This window comes from Apium graveolens, chromosome 9 (assembly GCF_009905375.1).
Source record: "Apium graveolens cultivar Ventura chromosome 9, ASM990537v1, whole genome shotgun sequence".
Classification (NCBI taxonomy): Eukaryota; Viridiplantae; Streptophyta; class Magnoliopsida; order Apiales; family Apiaceae; genus Apium; species Apium graveolens.
The window spans coordinates 4,983,223-5,002,127 of NC_133655.1; the positions used below are offsets into that span (position 1 = coordinate 4,983,223).

The following is an 18,905-nucleotide window of genomic DNA, read 5'->3' on the forward strand; positions in this document are numbered from 1 at the left end:
AAGTTTATAACTCATTTAGTCATTTACAATTAAACTTGCTATCAACTAGACTCAGAAGAATCAATGCGCTGTAACTCTGGCTTTGCGAAAGCCAGAGTTACGATATTTAGTAATTTGAAGGTCGAGCTCAGCCAAAAAAATCAATGGGAAGAGATGTCTGTCTCACAATATTAACTAATCCATTTTAATGACTACTACCATCTATTCCAAACATCTTAAATATTTAGCAATCTGCATTATCTGCTGTCCAACTCAAAAACAACACATTATTGGGTCAATCTGATTGGTTAGTGTAGTAGAGGAATTCTGGTCATAAATCTGCTGGTATCGTTAGTTGAGTGTGATTGCAATGTTAACATTAACTTAATTTTTTCAGCTGCTGGTATCAATGTTTCAGTGTGATCTCTAAATTGTATGTTGAGTGTGATCTCTTAATTTCTAAACACAATTTTTTATGGCAATTGGAACTTTACAGATCAAGGAAACAAACAACTCTTACGGAAACATTAGATTTATGCTCCAGTAAACTAGGAAAGAAAATATTACTTATCTTTCATCACTAAGAGCATCTCTAACGGGGATGAACTCTTAGCTAAAAACGTGTCAAACATACTATAAATATATTTTTCAGATATTATTTAAAAAATTATTTGCTCCAAGAGTGCATTTTCCTTAGCTAAAAATTTAGCCAATCTCTCTAAGTCAAGTATCACGTACAATTAGCACTTTCAGTCCAAAATAGAAATTACTAATTAAAGTCGAGGATCCAGTACAATTTACACTTTCAGTTCCAAGTACAAATTTCGTTATTAATAGTACGTGAAGCCTTGTACAAAAAATCTAAAAGTGCAGAACTGCGTTCAGAAGCAGAGTAATTTGTTAATGCATTTTCTTGTTTACTGTGATTGCAGTGTTCAAGTATGATCCACCAAGCAATACTACATTTCCTCATAGCGTCTATCAACTACAAAATTATCAAAGTTTTGAGAATTGCGACCTACGACAAGCAAAAAGATTGGCTTCAGTGACACAAGGCGGAGGAAATGGATTTGAGCTGGTGCTGGAGAATTGGAAACCTTACTACTTAGATTGTGGTGAACACAATGGCATTCATTGCAAAGATGGCCTCATGAAATTCTATGTTATGCCCCTTATTCGTTGGAATTACTAAAGAATGTATATAAATCTGCCATTAAGTAGCCCTCTAAAGGTTTCTACATTGATTTTTGCTAAATTTTAGTATCTTGTCAAAGCAATAATGAAAGTTTTGTTCATTTAGATTATCCTGCTAATGTAATAAGTATGACATTTCTACTCATGAGTATTTTACTTCAGTTTATTTTCTATGAATTGTTTTAATGTAATGACTGGTTATGCAAGTTTATAAAATGTACAAGGAAGTTCTTACTTTAATAGAAGCTTAAATTATTAAATATTAGAGGAAACTTTTAATCGGTTTAATGATCAAAGATGGACTTAAATTATATTGATAATCCGGAAAATGACTGTTATTTTAAATTTATTTTTTATATTGCGTTTGATGTTAATAGTAGGTAAAAAAGCAGCCGAACATCATGGATTATTTTGCTATGTTGATTTAATTTGAGTTTTGACAGCTGAGTTGTATTATTTTCTTTCAATACAATTTTAAGACTAATTTTTCAATATTATCTCTAATTTTTTATTTCTAAAATTTGATTTTTTGAAATTAAATTAAATTCTTAATCTTCAATGCATCAATTAAGAGTACACTAAATAACTTAAATGATTAAAAGTTTATATTTTATTGTCCGTCTATTGTCCTTCCATTGTCCGTTTGACTGTGGCTTACTCATTTGTAAGGTTATAAGAAGTTATATTAGTAAAAAAAAAGAATTACATAAATCTAAATTATCTACTATTTATGGTATTTTTTTTATCAATACGTAGTTTTAACATCAAAGCCCAATATCGAATGCATGCTCGACCCAACAACTCAGCATATATTATCCGAAAAAGCTATTAATTTAATATATATTAGTTATTGACATGTATAAAGTCCGGGCTCCAACTATTTTTATTTTTATTGAGGTGGAATGTTATAGTGGTATATATTCTAGCATTTTAGCATAACCATTAACCAGGGCCTGCTTCTGACAAGTTACCCACATATTCGAGCAAAATCTTGGGGTTTAATTTAATTAAGATGCACTTGTATTTTCAGGTTCAAATGCATTACAAGAAGCCAATGTCTAAGTAAACGTAGTTGACCTATTCTTGGATCTCTTTTGAGTTTTATTCAAAGCAGCAGAATAAGAAGACTTCTATTTACATTTTACACTAATTTTTATGAACAACCCCACTAATCATGGAAAATTACTGTGTAAATTAAGCAGGGCTACTCCACTTAAAATCATCTTTTCTTATACTGGTACAAAACCATTTTCACATTCCGAAGAAGTCAGAACATTAGAAAAAATTGGAAAATTTGGTTATTTTTTTTATAAAAGTGAGTATTCATCATGTATTAATATGAGTTTTCTTGAATGAGGTCAAACATGACATGTTGTCACTGGGCCCTGTGTATATAGGTGTTTAAAGTTCATAAGTGTCCGATATAAATACGTATTCAAGTATATGACATTTAAAAAAAAAAAATTTTTTGCTTTAAATAAGTATTTAAGTCTGAGTATTTATGTCATGATAAAAAAAGTCCACGTATTTATGTCAGAATATGTGAATATTCGACACGGATACTTCAAGAAATAAAATGAAAGAATTCAGAGTAACGCTCAATATCTATCAATATCATACATTTCATTTTAAAAAGTTACACTCAAATTTACATCAAAAAATTCAAATGTCACACCAACCCATTCCCATTTACTAAGAACTATAGGAACTGCATGAATATTAGGCCAATTTGCACTCTCCTCTTCTAGATTTGTTGAAACATTTGCTATATAAGCTCATTCACAAGTACTCTCTTCATCACAAACCATCTTAACACTTCTAATTATCAAGTTTATACTTTTGAATATCATGGCTTCCAAGTATGTACAACTAGTTATGCTACTCTTTGTGGCAGCTACATTGTCTGTGGTCACTGATGCTAACCGAAACTTCACTAATGCGCCGCAGAACTGGAATCCTGGCTTCAACTTTAGTTCTGGTTGGCCACGCAATTCACCAAACACTCCACAAAATTGCAGCAGTCCTCCTGGCTTCAATTTCACTGCTGGTTGGCCAGGGAAAGGTCCAAGTGTTCCTCAGAGATTGAGAAGAATCGTCGTTGGCGATGACAAGAAGTGGCAGTTTGGCTTCAACTACACTAACTGGGCTATCAAGAACGGCCCCTTTTATCTCAATGACATTCTAGGTAAATCTATAAACATAAATTTTGAACTAAAACTCCTGCTATTTTTTTCTGAAATGCATAATAAATTTATTCGTGCATTTACTAATGTATGTGTATTTTGTGATTGCAGTGTTCAAGTATGATCCTCCAAGCAACGGTACGTTCCCTCATAGCGTGTATCAACTAAGAAATTACCGGAGTTTTATGAATTGTGACCTACGAAGGGCAAAAAGGTTGGCTTCAGTGACACAAGGTGGAGGGAATGGATTTGAGTTGGTTTTGAAGAACAAGAAGCCTTACTATCTGTCATGTGGTGAACACAATGGCATCCATTGCAAAGATGGCCTCATGAAATTCTCCGTCATTCCCCTTATTCGTTGGAGTAAATAATGAATGAACAAACCTATCTAAATGCGATCAAGTAGCAACAAAAGATTTATCCGTTAATTTAGAATAAATTGTCTGTTTCTTGTCCTAACAATTAGAAAAGTTTTTTGGGAGTTCACAGTACTAAAATTAAAGGTTTGAGAAGTTTCGACTCATGTTTGATGTATTTGCATGTTGTTAGTATGCTACTGGCATCAATAGCACCCTTTTGTAATCCTTGTTCTATTTGTTATTTTCGAGTTTTTCCATTCCATATTACAATTAACACAAAGTTTAGTTTTCAGTTGCATATTCATTTTCCCTAGAAGAATTTTCAAAATAGGCTTAGAAAAAAGAAATCTTTACTTATCCATCTAGATTCAGAGGTGAATTGAAAGGCTTTGCTAGCTAGAAGAGCAAAGTAAGAAGATACCTGAAACTTGTAGCAATGATCTTGAGTAGTGCTCAGAAGTTCAAGACTATTCTGGGGTATTAGATCAGTTCATTGTAAGACCAGTTTAAGACATTCAATCAAAATTTTAAACATTGTAATTATTCGCTAAAAAATCATCAATTCAGGTTTCTGAAAATACGTCTAAACTACATATCTTCACTGTCTAAATAGTGATTACATCGCGTCCTCTTTCCAAATCTTTACTGTCTTATCAGCTTCACATGTCACCAGTCTTGAACCTGTGACGTCAAATGAGGCAGCATAGATTGCAGATTCGCAATCCAGGGAACCAGGTTGAACTTTGCTCTTTATTTGTTGAAAATTTTGGCCAGTCTTCCAGTCCCAAAACCTAAGACTTCCATCATCACCTCCAGTGACCATCAAACCATCCCTATTGACTGCCATTGCGTTGATTATCGTGTTCTGTCTTGAAGACATGTTACGCAAAAACTCCCCTCTTGGAAGATTGAATTTCTTGATGCTGTCAGGTGAGGCAGATGCAAAATTATCCTCAACTGGATGAGGAACCATTGCTCGTACAGACTTTTTATGGTGCGTTAACGTTCCCATTGCTTTTCCATATCGAAGGTCCCAAAACTTTATAGTGCTATCATGGGATCCCGTTACAACTTGTGGATCTGTAGACCGAGTAAAAACTGAACAAACCGTGTTATCATGTCCAGAAAGTGCATGTATTTGTACCTTGGTCCGTACATCCCACACACGACATACAGAATCACGGCCTCCAGTGACCAAAACATCGATTGTGGGATGAAGAGCCATACAATAAACACCACTCAGATGACCATGAAAAGACCTGATAACTTTGTTCTGTTCCAAGTCCCAGCATTTAACTTGTTTATCGTCGCCTGCAGAAAACATGTACGCTTGTCTGGTACTAACAGCAAGGCTCCGGACTTGTCCAATGTGCCCCGTAAGTGTGTGCTGCAATTTTCCACTTGCCAAGTCCCATATCTTAATAGTACGATCAGCTGATCCCGTGCAGAACCACTCATTACTTGGATCAAAAGCAACTGATCTCACCCATCCAAGATGATTACTCAAGACCCTGTAGGTTTTCCAATGAGGACGTTGCACGAGACTCTTCCTTCTGTCAGATGAACTCTCCATGACAGCAGCAGATGAGAATTTATTACACGAAGCATGATCAAAATCTAAAATTTCTCGGCTTTTGCCAGCAAGTCCAGCCTCATCCCTGATGCTTTTTGGTTGATAATCTTCTTTCTTGGGCAGAGGGTTTCGCGGAACAGAGAGAGCAAGAGTTGTCTTAGAATCATCGAGAAGTAATTGCGATTTATCCAATCTGGTTACGCTACCAGCTGCATCTCGAAAACTGGCCAACTTATGACTCATACGTGTTTTCTTGCTAACAGGATCACTTGCATAGTAATCATGAGCAGGAGAGAAGAAATCGAGACTTCTCTTCATGGATTTATAACAAAGTTTTCTCAGGGACTCTGCTTCTACAGGATATTCAATCTCCATATTTTCTTATATTCGGCTGAATCAAGTTTTTGTAACAAGCAAACCCTGACAGAAAAAAAAATGTAGGAAGGGATAACAAAGAAGAGCAGACAATGGAGCATTGATTATGATCAATGCCAATGGCGTGCCTTATATAGAAGTTGTGGCTCTCTGTCCATCCTATTTAAACGGATTCGGATTCGGATTCGTATTCGGATTTGGATTCGGAAGTCCTCCCCAGTTGGTAGTTACAACTTGCAACTTACAAGACATGTCACATTCCGATTAGGAGCACGAACATAACAAAAACTACAAACCTTCTCGAATTTATGTTCTGTATATATCAAATATATTTTATCTTCCGTAAGATTAAGGGCCTGTTTGGCCACTCCCGTTTAAGTAACTTATTGGCTTATAAGCCAATAAGTACTTATCGACGAGTGTTTGTCGACCCAACTTATAAGTTGAATTTACAACTTATAAGCTGATAAGTTGAATGTTAGCAACGACGTACTTTTTCTCAACTTATTTTTGATTTTTGATTTTTTTATTAATTTTGGTTTTAAAATTTATGTTTTTACATGTCTTTCTAATTTAAAATTTACGAATTAAGATAATTATATTTGAAATTTATTTATTTTAGCTCAGTTAAGTAAAAAAATATTCTGACATTTAACCAAACACTTATTTAACTTATAAGTATTTATCTACTTATCACTTAAAAGTCCCTTATTCATTTTAAGTCATAAGTTACTTATTTTAAGATTTCCCAAACGGGCACTAAGTTAATTAATAAATGAATTATTTTCAAAAATACCCAGCTTGTAAATTTGTTTCACAGGTTAAATGTATATGCAACATGATAAAACTATAAACATTGCGGAAATGAAAGCTTAGATCTATTGTACAAAAGAAGAAGATGAACTGTATGTAATCGTTATCAATTCATATATTGTTTCTCAGAGAGAATGTTACATAGATTGGTAGAGATATTTAGAATGAAAAATGATAAGTATCTTATACTTACTCTCGTACATTAGTCTATATATATATATAAACCTAACTGATTCCTAACTAACAGCTGCTAACAGCTGTAACTAACAGCTGTCGTGGAAGAATGTTGTGACATCGGATGAATGAAAGTATGATGTAAGTGAGCAGAGTAGTATCTTCTTTCAATAGCCTCCCTCAAGTTGGAGGTGGTATTGACACACCCAACTTGGAAAGCAGGGTAGTGAAGTGTGGAGAAGGAGACACCTTGGTAAAAAGATCAGCAAGCTGAGACTTAGTTGGAAGATAAGTCAATTGAATCAGACCTTCCATTACTTTGTCCCTTGTAAAATGGCAATCTAATTCAATGTGTTTAGTACGTTCGTGAAACACTGGATTCTTTGCAATGTGGATAGCCGACTGATTATCACAATTCAATTGAACAGGTTTAAGATCAGTAACCCCAAGCTCAAGTAATAGACGAACCACCCAAGTTACTTCAGCTGCTGCAGAAGCCATGGCTCGATATTCGGCTTCTGCAAATGAACGAGAAACTGTTCTCTGTTTCTTTGATTTCCATGTAACTGGTGATTGACCAAACAGAAGACCATAGCCTGTAACAGAACGTCTTGTGTCAATGCAAGAAGCCCAATCTGTGTCAGAGAATGCCTGAAGCTTTAACTGATCAGAAGCACGTAATAGAATTCCTTGCTTAATGGTACCACTAAGATAACGCAAAGTGTGCTGTAAAGCAGTAAAATGAGTTGTCCTAGGAGCATGCATGAACTGGCTTAATGTTTGAACTGTGTAGGAAAGGTCTGGATGTGTATTAGTAAGATAATTCAGTTTACCCACAAGAATTCTGTATTCATCAGGATTAGAGATTAAAATACCATCATTATTCGAAAGCTTCAAATGGACTGGCAATGGAGTACAAGTGGCATGTAGAGAAGCATTCAAATGTGCTTCTGCCAGCAATTCTTTAGCAAATTTCTGCTGAGAGATAACAATCCCAGATGTAGTGTAGGCTACTTCGATCCCTAAAAAATAATGCAACAATCCCAGATCCTTTATACCGAACATAGAATCCAAATGTTTCTTTATATTGTAGATAGCATTAGTATAATCTCCAGTGAGGATCACATCATCAACATATACTGCAGCTATGCAAACCAGATTGTTGTGATGTTTAAGAAACAAACTATAATCATTTTTAGACCGCACAAAACCTTGGCACAATAATTCTTCTACTAATTTGGAATGCCATTCTCGGGAAGTTTGTTTTATCCATAAATGGATTTTTTGAGCAAACAAACAAGATGACAAGGATTATCAAGACCTTCAGGAGCCATCATGTACACTTCCTCTTTCAAAGTACCATGTAGAATAGCATTATTTACATCAAGCTGATGTAATTGCCATTTTCTGCTAGCAGCTAGTGCCAATAAAATTCGAAATGTCCCCATCTTGATAACAGGAGAAAAAGTCTCCTGATAATCAACACCATACCTCTGATTATACCCTTTGGCTACTAAACGTGCTTTACATCTGTCTAAACTACCATCAGATTTCAACTTTACCTTGAACACCCATTTAGATCCAATAGGCTTTTTGTTAGCAGGCAATGGTACAAGTTCCCATGTTTGATTAGAATGTAAAGCTAGCAATTCAGCATCCATAGCAGCCTTCCACAATGGATGTTTAGAAGCCTCTAAATACGACTTTGGTTCAGAAATGTCACAATGTGCATTTTCAACTAGGGAAACCACCAAATTACACCAATGTGGCGAAACAGTGACAACATTGCACTTGTAATCAGACAAATAAGAAGGGGTTTTATGAAGCCTAGCAGATCTACGAGGTTCTGAAGCTGATGCAGATGCATTTGTCTGATCAATATTTGATACAGATGCATTTGTCTGATCAATATGATTAATGTGACCAGACTGAGAATGTAAAACTGAGTCAGACTAAACCACATTGTACTAAGATCACATAAGTTCGATGGTGAAGAGTCTAAGTTTAAAGACATGTCAATATCAGAAGTCATAACAGAAAGCTCATCAGTAGAACAAGAAGAACTAACAGATGGTAAGTAAATATCTGAAGAAAACAGGGTAGGACTAACATGTGAATGATATGGGAAATGAGTTTAATGAAATGTAACATCCAGAGAAACCAGTAAACAACCAGATAATAAATCTAGTACCTTGTATCCTTTTTGTGAAGAAGAATATCCCATAAACACACAAGTTTTAGCCCTGGGATCAAATTTACGTCTATGATCAGCAATAGTAGACACAAAACATAGACTTCCAAATACCCTCAAATGATCTAAACTTGGTTGCAATTTATTCAAACGATAATATGCTTGATTACAACCAGTATGAGATTTAATCTTGTATGGTCCCCATACATCAATGTGAATAAGCTCAAAAGGTCTAGAAGTCTTAATACTACTCTGTGGAAAAGAGTTTCTAGTCTGCCTAGCTTGTAGATAAATTTGACAAATAAGATTGATGGAGGTATTCTTGAATGTTGACAGAGAAAGAATAAGTCTGAGCTTGTTGAATGGCATATGTCCTAGCCTGAGGTGCCAAATTGAAAGATCATCCTTGATAGTAGCAAAACCTTTTCTGGAGAGACAATCAACAGATATTCCAGCAGTACTGTACAAACCACCTTGCATCCTACCAAGAAGAATTGGACTCTTTTTCTGCAAAAGTACCTGTATCAAACAATCAGTGCCATTAAAAGTTACAATATAATTCATATATCTGCATAGTTTTGGTATAGAAATCAAATTGTATTGAAAACTAGGTATATGCAGCACATCTTGTAGAATTAAACCATAAAAAAGCTTGACAGTGCCAATGTGTAAGACTGGAACATGAGTGTCATCAGGAATGATAATATACTCATTTGATCCAGTAACAGGTTTATATGTGAGAAATAAACTCAGATTGGAACAAAAATGATCTGTTGCCCCACTATCAACTAACCAACCAAGATTAGAAGTACCAGCCAACATACACATCTTAACAGCCAGAAGAGCATGCTCTGAATGATCAGAAGAAGAAATTTGAGAAGAACCAGCACCACTGGTGTTTTGCTTATTAAGAAGATCCATTAGCTGATGATATTGAGCTACAGAAATCCCAGAATTAACAGCATTATCATTAGAAATTCCAGAGGAATTTAAAATTTAGTGGATCACCATGGAGTTTGAAACATCTTTCGACACTGTGCCCTGCAACATTGCAGTGTGTGCAGAAATATATGTTTTTCTTAAAACCGGTAGCACCACCAACAATCTATGATCCTTTGTAATTGCCATTAGATTTCTTTAAACCTTTCTTATTATCAGTCATAAAAGCCAATGCTTCAGTCTATTGAGTAACTTGAGACAAAGACTGATGTCCTTCTTCCTGAGAGAAAATTCTGAATGCATTAGAAATACTGGGCATAGGTTGCTGCATCAGAATGTTACCCCTTACAGTGGCAAACCTGTCACTTAGTTTCATCATAAACTGCAATAATTTTCGATCCTGTTCCATCTGCAACACTTTCTGAGTAACATTACAAGTGCACTTTCTGCAGGTGCAGCAAGGAAGTGGACTGATATCACTCATTGCATCCCAAATTGATTTTATCTCAGCAAAGAAATCAGATACAGTTTTAGATCCTTATTCCAATTCTGCCAACTATTGTTCTAGTGAGAAAATCTGTGTCATGGAGGCATAGCCAAATCTGACACTCCTAGAGATCGAATCATCCAGATTGCATAATAGTCATGAACATACCAAATCATTACATCTCTCCCACAGTTTGAAATCAACATGAGAAGCAGCTGGTTTAATCACCGTTCCATCAACGAAACCTAGCTTATTTTTAGTAGAAAGACTGAGCATAATTGAACGTTTCCAATTGCTATAACCAGTCCCATTGAACTTTACAGAAACTAACCGAGTAGTATTTGCATCCGAAGAATGAATATAGAATACACTAGACATATCCTGACTCACAAGTGGATTATTTCTAGTCCAAGCATTACCAGAACTTGTTCCTCCCGATTCTACCATAATGTTGATTACGAATTGAAGAAACAATGAGCAATTGATCAATTAACTCAATTGATGAAAAAACAAAGTTAAAATGAGATACTGTTTTGTTGTTTTGAGTGAACAAAGAAAGAGATCGAAATGATCGAAATGATAACAGATCGAAATGATCTTGAACAAACTAAGTATAACAGATTACAAAGAGATTATTATCAACAAATTGAGCAATCAAGAACAGATTTGAGTCATTTAATCGAGTACTGATTCGAAGATCAAGTAACAAACAGATACAGATCGGAACAAAGAAAAAAAAACGACGATAATAGAACGAAGAAACCTGTTATGAGCTTTGTTGATTCAACTGATCAGAATCGTGCAATTCTTGATGCTCTGATACCATGATAAAACTATAAACATTACGGAAATGAAAGTTTAGATCTATTGTACAAAAAAAGAAGATGAACTGTATGTAATCGTTATCAATTCACATATTGTTTCTCGGAGAGAATGTTACAGAGATTGATAGAGATATTTAGAATGAAAAATGATAAGCATCTTATACTTACTCTGGTACATTAGTCTATATATATAGAAACCTAAATGATTCCTAACTAACAGCTGCTAACAGCTGTAACTAACAGCTGTCATGGAAGAATGTTGTGACATCAGATGAATGTAAGCATGATGTAAGTGAGCAGAGTAGTATCTTCTTTCAATACAACATGAAATTTAATTTGCCGATTCGAGCTTTATTTCTTGAATAATACTAGTTAATCCAAAATTTGTGTCATAATAGTTACAAAATAACGTGACGTGACAAGTGTTGGAATTTAATTCGTGGACGCATATGAATGCATGCGGGGTCCCATACTATTACGAGAAAAGTTACAATTATAAAGATTTTGAGAATTTTTTTTTAACAATACTAGATTAATAACCTAAAGTGAAGTTTAAGATGTTTCCTCACACTCTACCAATAGTTTATATATATTTTTTAGGGAGACGAATCTTAAAATATAATATATTGTAGTACAAGTTTCATCGAGATCAAAATACTAGTTTTTATCTTATAATGATATACAACTCACACTCTGCACTTATTTTTTAATCTATCTAATTTTATTTTTCAATTCGAGTTTGAAGAAAATATCCAATTTTATTTTAAACTATTAAATATTCAAAACGGTACATTATTTTTTAAATTGATGATGTCGAAATTTTATTATTTTTTTAATATTTTACTTAATTTGGTTTTGTAAATTATAAGTTATTTGATGGTGTTTATCAAAATGGGAAGAATTGGAGACGAATTGATCATGATAACAATGTTTGGTAATTTTCTCACGAAAAAAAATTAAGTGTTTATTTTACAAATATAACAAAATTTCTATAATTATTAAATTATTATTAAAATGACAAGAAAAATGTACAAACAAAAATATTTAAGTGATTAGTAATAATTTAGTTTTGTAATATATATGAGTTGAGGGGCCGTGTTAGAGCAGGGTCCAACCGATTCCGATTTAAACGAGCTGAAAATATTTAAGTGATTAGTAATAATTTTTGCTATTGTGGACAGAAATTTGATGTATGATTCGATGTTTGATGTTAGATTATAGTCTTCTATAGGAGTATATATATCTTGCTGAACTAACTTGCAGTTGGTGATTATATCCCTAAACTTGACTGTTATGCATTGAGCTCGAGCAATCTGAAAAGGGGATACTAATTTCTCAGAACATGTTTCAAATGAACAGCCAGACTCGAGCTGAGTGCACATTACACAAGTTGGAGCTGTTAAGTAACCAGTCGCACTAAAACCTTAAGATGGCAGAGGAAGGTCCGAACATAATCTTATACTCTTTAACACTCCCAGTCAATCGTACGATACTTTTCGCTACGATACGATTGACAACGACAAATATAATCGTACACATTATATCTGTAATCTTGCTGGTAATATGTCCCTATAAAGTAATCATTTTCCCTACGACTATAATCTGCAGTTGGTTACATTTTCATCGATCAAGGCTGGTAACAGAAACTCAGGAAGTTCACACTGGAGCTGCGCGTATGAAGTTCTTTGCTCCTTCAATTGGACATTTTCTGAGGCCAATAATAATCTACCAATGCCAGTTGACAACTTTGATTGAGACGCGGATGAAAAGGTCTCTCCTAGCCTTCCTTCGACGTATGGAATCGTTCCTGTAACAGGTGTTTGTTACGCTACAGGTAAGACAGCAGACGTATGGAGTTGTTTAGAGTGAGAGAGTTTGTGAAGCTCCATTGATATCAAAATCAATGTGGTTCAGTGAAGGTGCTCACGTAAAGATGTGGCTGCAGGTTAGTTAACCATCATTTTCGAAGACAATTGTTTTAGAATTAAGGAAGCTATAGGAGATGAACGCATATAATGGTGACTTCTCCCTTAAACATTCGATTTTTCCCAACAACACAATCTGTATAGTATGTCATTTGATCAAGATATTTCATCTAGGACGATTGGTGCCAAATTTTCAGGTTTCGAAAATCATCAGACTCGAGATTTAACTAGTGCAAAATCATTCTGCAGAGGTAGAATCACACTATTTATCCATTCCCATCCAAAATATACAATGCAGAAACTGATCATTTTCAGAATATAAATTCACGGTATAGCGTTTAACAAGATAACATTTACTATCACGTTGAAGATTGGATCACGAATGCTCATCTTTGTACAATGATTTTCCTGACTCCGATACCATGTTGAAAAACCAGTCATTTTAAAGCTTAACGTTTTTAGGCCTAATTCTAACACACGCCAAACACGATTAATATTCCCAACTATTTCTATATTGTGCTGAGAACAGTAACTGAAAAACTCCATACATGTAACAGTTTACCACTTATAATGGTGCCAACAAATGGAAGATCTGGATGCAGTCATGGGAAATCAAGTAGTTGATAAATATTCCTTACCGTGAGAAAGTGATTACTCCCTTTCTCTCGTTCAATTCTATACATTTCAAAATTTACCAAAAATAGTCAATAATTCCCACCACTTTCCCACTTTTCTTGTATTTTCACACTATTTTTACTCAACTATCTCCTTTTTATATATTAAAAATTAATGGATCTCGTCACTTTACGTACTTTTCTTTCTCTTTTTCACTAATTTATACATATTTCTTAATCTACGAACCAAACCAAACGTAAAGAATTGGCTGTTAGGGAGGGAGTAATACTTAGGCACAAGAGTATTGAGTAACACGAATTGTTAATGGGTGGTCAATATGATTGGACTATGGCATGTGACTAATTGAGTATTACATGGACCAAGCATTTTAATTCACTAACAATGGCATTTTAGCTTGGTGGGAAACCAACTCATACTCATTTGTACAAACACAATCATGGAGGATAAAATGTGGGTTATTCGAAATTATATTGTTTCTTTACCACATATTATTTTATTATTTATAATATTATTTTCATATTTTACTTTTATATACATTTTTATATACATGCGCAAGTCAGTGATTTTTCTAAAATAACTTTTATATTCAAAATAAAAGAATAAGGTTTATGTACATCATACGGTTCCCGCACATGCTATAAACTAGTACGTTTGATTGGTTGATAAGGTAAAAGTACCTTTAATTCTTTTTAAATTATGCGATAAGTAGTTTTAGGTCCAGTAATACGTAGAATATTCTGAATATATTTGATTTAATTTAATTAATTATGAAAGTTCAATTTATATATATATTTGTGAAAATTATATATAGATTGATCGGTGACAATAAATCTTGGATGTGACAATAAGTATGAGTTTTTGATCTAGAGATATTAAGAATTAGAGTTATTTGCAAAATACATCCTTTAATTTGGACAAAATGCATTTTTTACCTATACTTTATATAATTGCACTTTCCATCCCCTTATTTCGAGAAGATTTTTTCATTCTCTACAACTTTCGTTCTTTAAATTTTTTTAGAATGTATCGTTTAGAGGGTCAAAAACTTTAAATAAAGATCTAAAAATAATTTAATATTTTAATTTCCTAAAATACCCCTGAAAATTTTAACAAAATTAACAAAAAAGGTCCAATTTATCGCGCCAAATATAGTAAGGGGATGCAAAGTATAATTATATAAAATATAGGTAAAAAATGCATTTTGGCCCAATCAAGGGAATTTATTTTGCAAATAACTCTAAGAATTAAGGAGAAAGATGGTTCTTATAACGTAGATTAGTCTCATGTGAACAAAAATAATGGGCCAGTGTATTGTTCCACTTACTTTTACGTACTTTTATATAGGGTTATATATCAAAATGATCACTCAACTGAATGTCTTATATCACTTTAATCATCAAACTTAACGGGATATTATTTGGATCACTAAAGTCATATAAATATCAAACAGATACCTCAAAATATGTGCTCGAAAATTATAATTTATTTTATTAAATTCTAAACATTTTTCTTAAATCCTATGACAGCTAAAAGAAAAGTTATGAATTCATAGTATTTTAAATAATTTTGTGAGATTTTTAATAATGTATCTACTAATTATTATTATTTAAATAAAGAAAATGACTACAAAATTAAAAATAAATAGTAGATAAATGTTTAAAAATCTTAATATATTATATAAAATATTTAAATTCATACACTTTCATTTAGTTGCAACAGGATTGAAGAAAAATATATAGAATTTCATAAAATAATTTTAATTCTCGAACACATATTTTTTGATATTTGTTTGATATTTATTATAAATTTAGTGATTTAAATGATATCCATTAAGTTTGATGATTAAAATGATGTATGACCTTGAGTGATCACTTTGATATTTAACACTTTTTATATACTCCCTCCGTCCCTCCCAATTGTTATCGTTTCTGGGAGAGTGTCCGGCACGCATTTTAAGATGAAAAAAAGTATAGTTCTGTAACTTTTTAAAAAAAAATTATTTTTCTGAATAAAAGTTTAAACATTCTATTTTTATTTAGAAAAAGAAAATTTTTAAAAAAAGTTATATAACTATACTTTTTATTCATCTTAAAATGCGTGCCGGACACTCCCCAGAAACGATAACAATTGGGAGGGACGGAGGGAGTATCTTTATATATAGAACACATATATGTGCACATATAATATGTTTTGATAAAACAGTCTTTTCATTCTTTGGAATGAGGATATAGTATACATTGTCTTAACGGTATTTACTGGATATGATTGATTGGTTGGTAAAAAAGTTCAAAAAAATGAAAAATTACTTAGCACGAGAACAAAATAAATGTATTAATAAAACTACCATTATTCGCGGCCTAGGCCTAGGGGTGTACGCGGTTCGGATCAGATCGGTTTTGGGGTAAAAGTCGAACCAAACCGCGAAGAGCGGTTTTAAAAAATTGTCATCCGCAACCGCAAATGCGGTTGCGGTTAACCGTGTCATTTGCGGTTGCGAATTTGCGGTTATTACGGATCGGTTTGCGGTTCAACCACTTATTTTAAAATAATTAATAATTTGCAAAACAATAAATTTGGAATATTAATAAATTGAAGTTTAAGTTACGTGATAAATTACATTCAAAAATAAAATATAAACTAATGCTCCGTGTGGAGTAAAGATATTAAAAATATACAAAAATGTGGATGCGAGAGAAAAAAAAAGAAAATGATAAAAAAAATTACATGTTGATTATATTTTTCATTTGTTTGGTTATATATCTTATAATGATTGTGAATTTGATGAATGAAGTCTTAACATTAACCTAAGATTAGTTGATAAATGTGTATACTTATTAATTTATATGATATCAACTACATTTTTGGAAATATAATGTATTATAAATATATGTTGCGAGTTGCGGTTGCGGTTCCGATTTTGCGATTTTTAAAAATTTAAAACCGCATCCAAACCGCAAATGAGCGGTTTTTAAAATTTAAATCCACAACCAACCCGCGTTTCGCGATTATCCGCAAATGCGGTTCGGTTGCGAGCGGTTGAGCGGTTGAGCGGTTTAGTTGTACGGCCCTACCTAAGCCCCTACTACAACTCATGAGGTCATGATTAGGTTCATGCTTCTAATTTGTAACATCCCAGAAGCTCATGTGCATCAAAATTAGAGCTGTTCGCCGTTCGCGAACAAGCTAGCACTCGGTTCGGCTCGGTTTGTTAAGGGCTCGAGCTCGAACACAAAAATGTGTTCGTTAAGAAAACGAACTCGAGCCGAGCTTTGATTCAAAACAATATATCTGCATAGTACAAAATAACAATGCAACGAAAATCGAAGATATCTTTCGACAAATAACAATGCAATGAATATCGAAGATATCTTTCGACATTCTGCGTGTGCGTGAGTTTAACTATATAAAAACTCTCAAAGATATCTGCCCAATACAGATAGATTCTCTAAAAATCGTGAATCAGGGAGTAAGAAAGGACTTTGTTCCAAGTTTACACCATAATTTCATCTTCTCTTTTCTTAAACATAAAATTCAAGTTAAAAACCTGACTACTTTTGTCTCCATGCACGTACTATATATATAAAGATTCTACTATACAAAAGGTTAAAATATTATAAATATGATCTAGGTTTGGGATTGTAAAAGATTTGCATGGCTAGACAATGCAGTATATCAATCTGTACTGCGTGTATACAAATATTATATTGTCTCGATCTTATGAAGTGCTTTGTTTATACACTTTCTAATCACTTAATTATTGGTAATTGGTTATCATGCACATGGACAGATACTTAAAATACTCTGTCATTTACATAAGCTTGATTAGCAGGCAGTATCTCCAACTTATGATCCTGTAGTAATAATTCACCGTATTTGTTCCTTTCATTAAAAGATTATTTTAGTACTATAACTTCCGAGTAAAGTAGCTCATTTATTAGTGTGTTCACGAACCGAGTTTTGATCGCACAAAGTCGAACCTTATTTTTTTCTGACAAATCGAGTCCAACCGAGTTATCTAATCGAACAAAAATTGTGTTCGAATTCGAGCTCATTAACAAATGACCCGAATACGAGCTTGTTCGCGAACATAAACGAGCCAAGCCAAGGCATAAAAAAATCAATTTGAAAACTATCGGTGAGTACAAAACTCGATCATTTGAAAACAAACAGAGGCTAAAATGGTCCAAACGGGACCATTAGTATAAAAAAAGCAATTTGCAAGTTTTCTGTTTATAAATAGTGCTTGGAGTAAATATTCGAGTCGCATTGATTGCTTGGGTCACTTATTTAAGATATATCCATCTGCTCCCTTGATTAACGCTGATTTTTTCATGCCTTTCTTTTAATCTGATTCGAGATGGTGAAAATTTTTGTGAGCGAAAATCGAAATTATGATATGAAATAATGGGTCTGTTTGGCTACAATATAGACTTATAAATTCGTAATTAAGTATTTAAGGATTGTTTGTGTACTTAATTTATAAGTTGGATTTTCAATTTATAAGCTGATAATTTGAATGATAGTAATAACGTACTTTTTCTAAACTTATTTTGATTTTTTACGTTTTGATTAACTTTATTTTAAAAAATATATATTAAAATGTTAATCTAATCTAAAATTCATGAAATAATATGATTATATTTAAAAATTATTTATTTTGATTTATTAATTAAAAAAAATTCTGACTTATAAGTGAAATTATCCAAACAGTTATATAACTTATAATTATTTATTTACTTATTACTTATAAGTTATATATTCATTTTAAGTCATAATTTATTTATTTTAAGATTTACCAAACGGGCACAATAAGTGATAATTTCTTATCACTTGAGTTATATTTGATTTAATTTTAAATTAACTCATAAACTCAAACGCTACAAACATATTATGTAGAAATTTTTAAAATTTCACTCTTAAATTACAAAAATGATACTCCTTTCGTCCCGATTTATTTGTCATATTTGACTTTTTGCGATCAAACTGATTCAACTTTGGTTAAAATTTTCAATATTTATGAAAATTATATCATTACAAAGTAGATTTAATCTATTTTAATATGTATTTTTCAGTTTTTTTAAATATTGAAAAAATAAATTAATATTTTTATTAATGATCAAAATTGAGTCAATTTACACATGAAAAGTTAAAAAAGACAGATAAATTGTCAATACTTCGCCCAAAATGTGAGATGGACTCCATCGGAATTTACTCCGGAAGAAAATTTTAAATCTTTTATATTGGCACGTCGTG

The 18,905-nt window shown here is 32.9% G+C and overlaps 2 protein-coding genes across 2 annotated transcripts; one reads left to right on the plus strand and one right to left on the minus strand.

Moving 5' to 3' along the window:
* Nucleotides 1-2,960: 2,960 nt before the first annotated feature.
* Nucleotides 2,961-4,000, plus strand: LOC141684617 (uncharacterized). The gene is made up of 2 exons (XM_074489670.1): nucleotides 2,961-3,358; nucleotides 3,468-4,000. The coding sequence occupies exons 1-2, from the start codon at nucleotides 3,022-3,024 to the stop codon at nucleotides 3,725-3,727; spliced, it is 597 nt and encodes a 198-aa protein (XP_074345771.1). The 5' UTR covers nucleotides 2,961-3,021; the 3' UTR covers nucleotides 3,728-4,000.
* Nucleotides 4,001-4,062: 62 nt separating this feature from the next.
* On the minus strand, nucleotides 4,063-5,744 carry LOC141684615 (protein pleiotropic regulatory locus 1-like). The gene has a single exon (XM_074489669.1). The coding sequence runs from the start codon at nucleotides 5,661-5,663 to the stop codon at nucleotides 4,332-4,334; it is 1,332 nt and encodes a 443-aa protein (XP_074345770.1). The 5' UTR covers nucleotides 5,664-5,744; the 3' UTR covers nucleotides 4,063-4,331.
* Nucleotides 5,745-18,905: the final 13,161 nt, after the last annotated feature.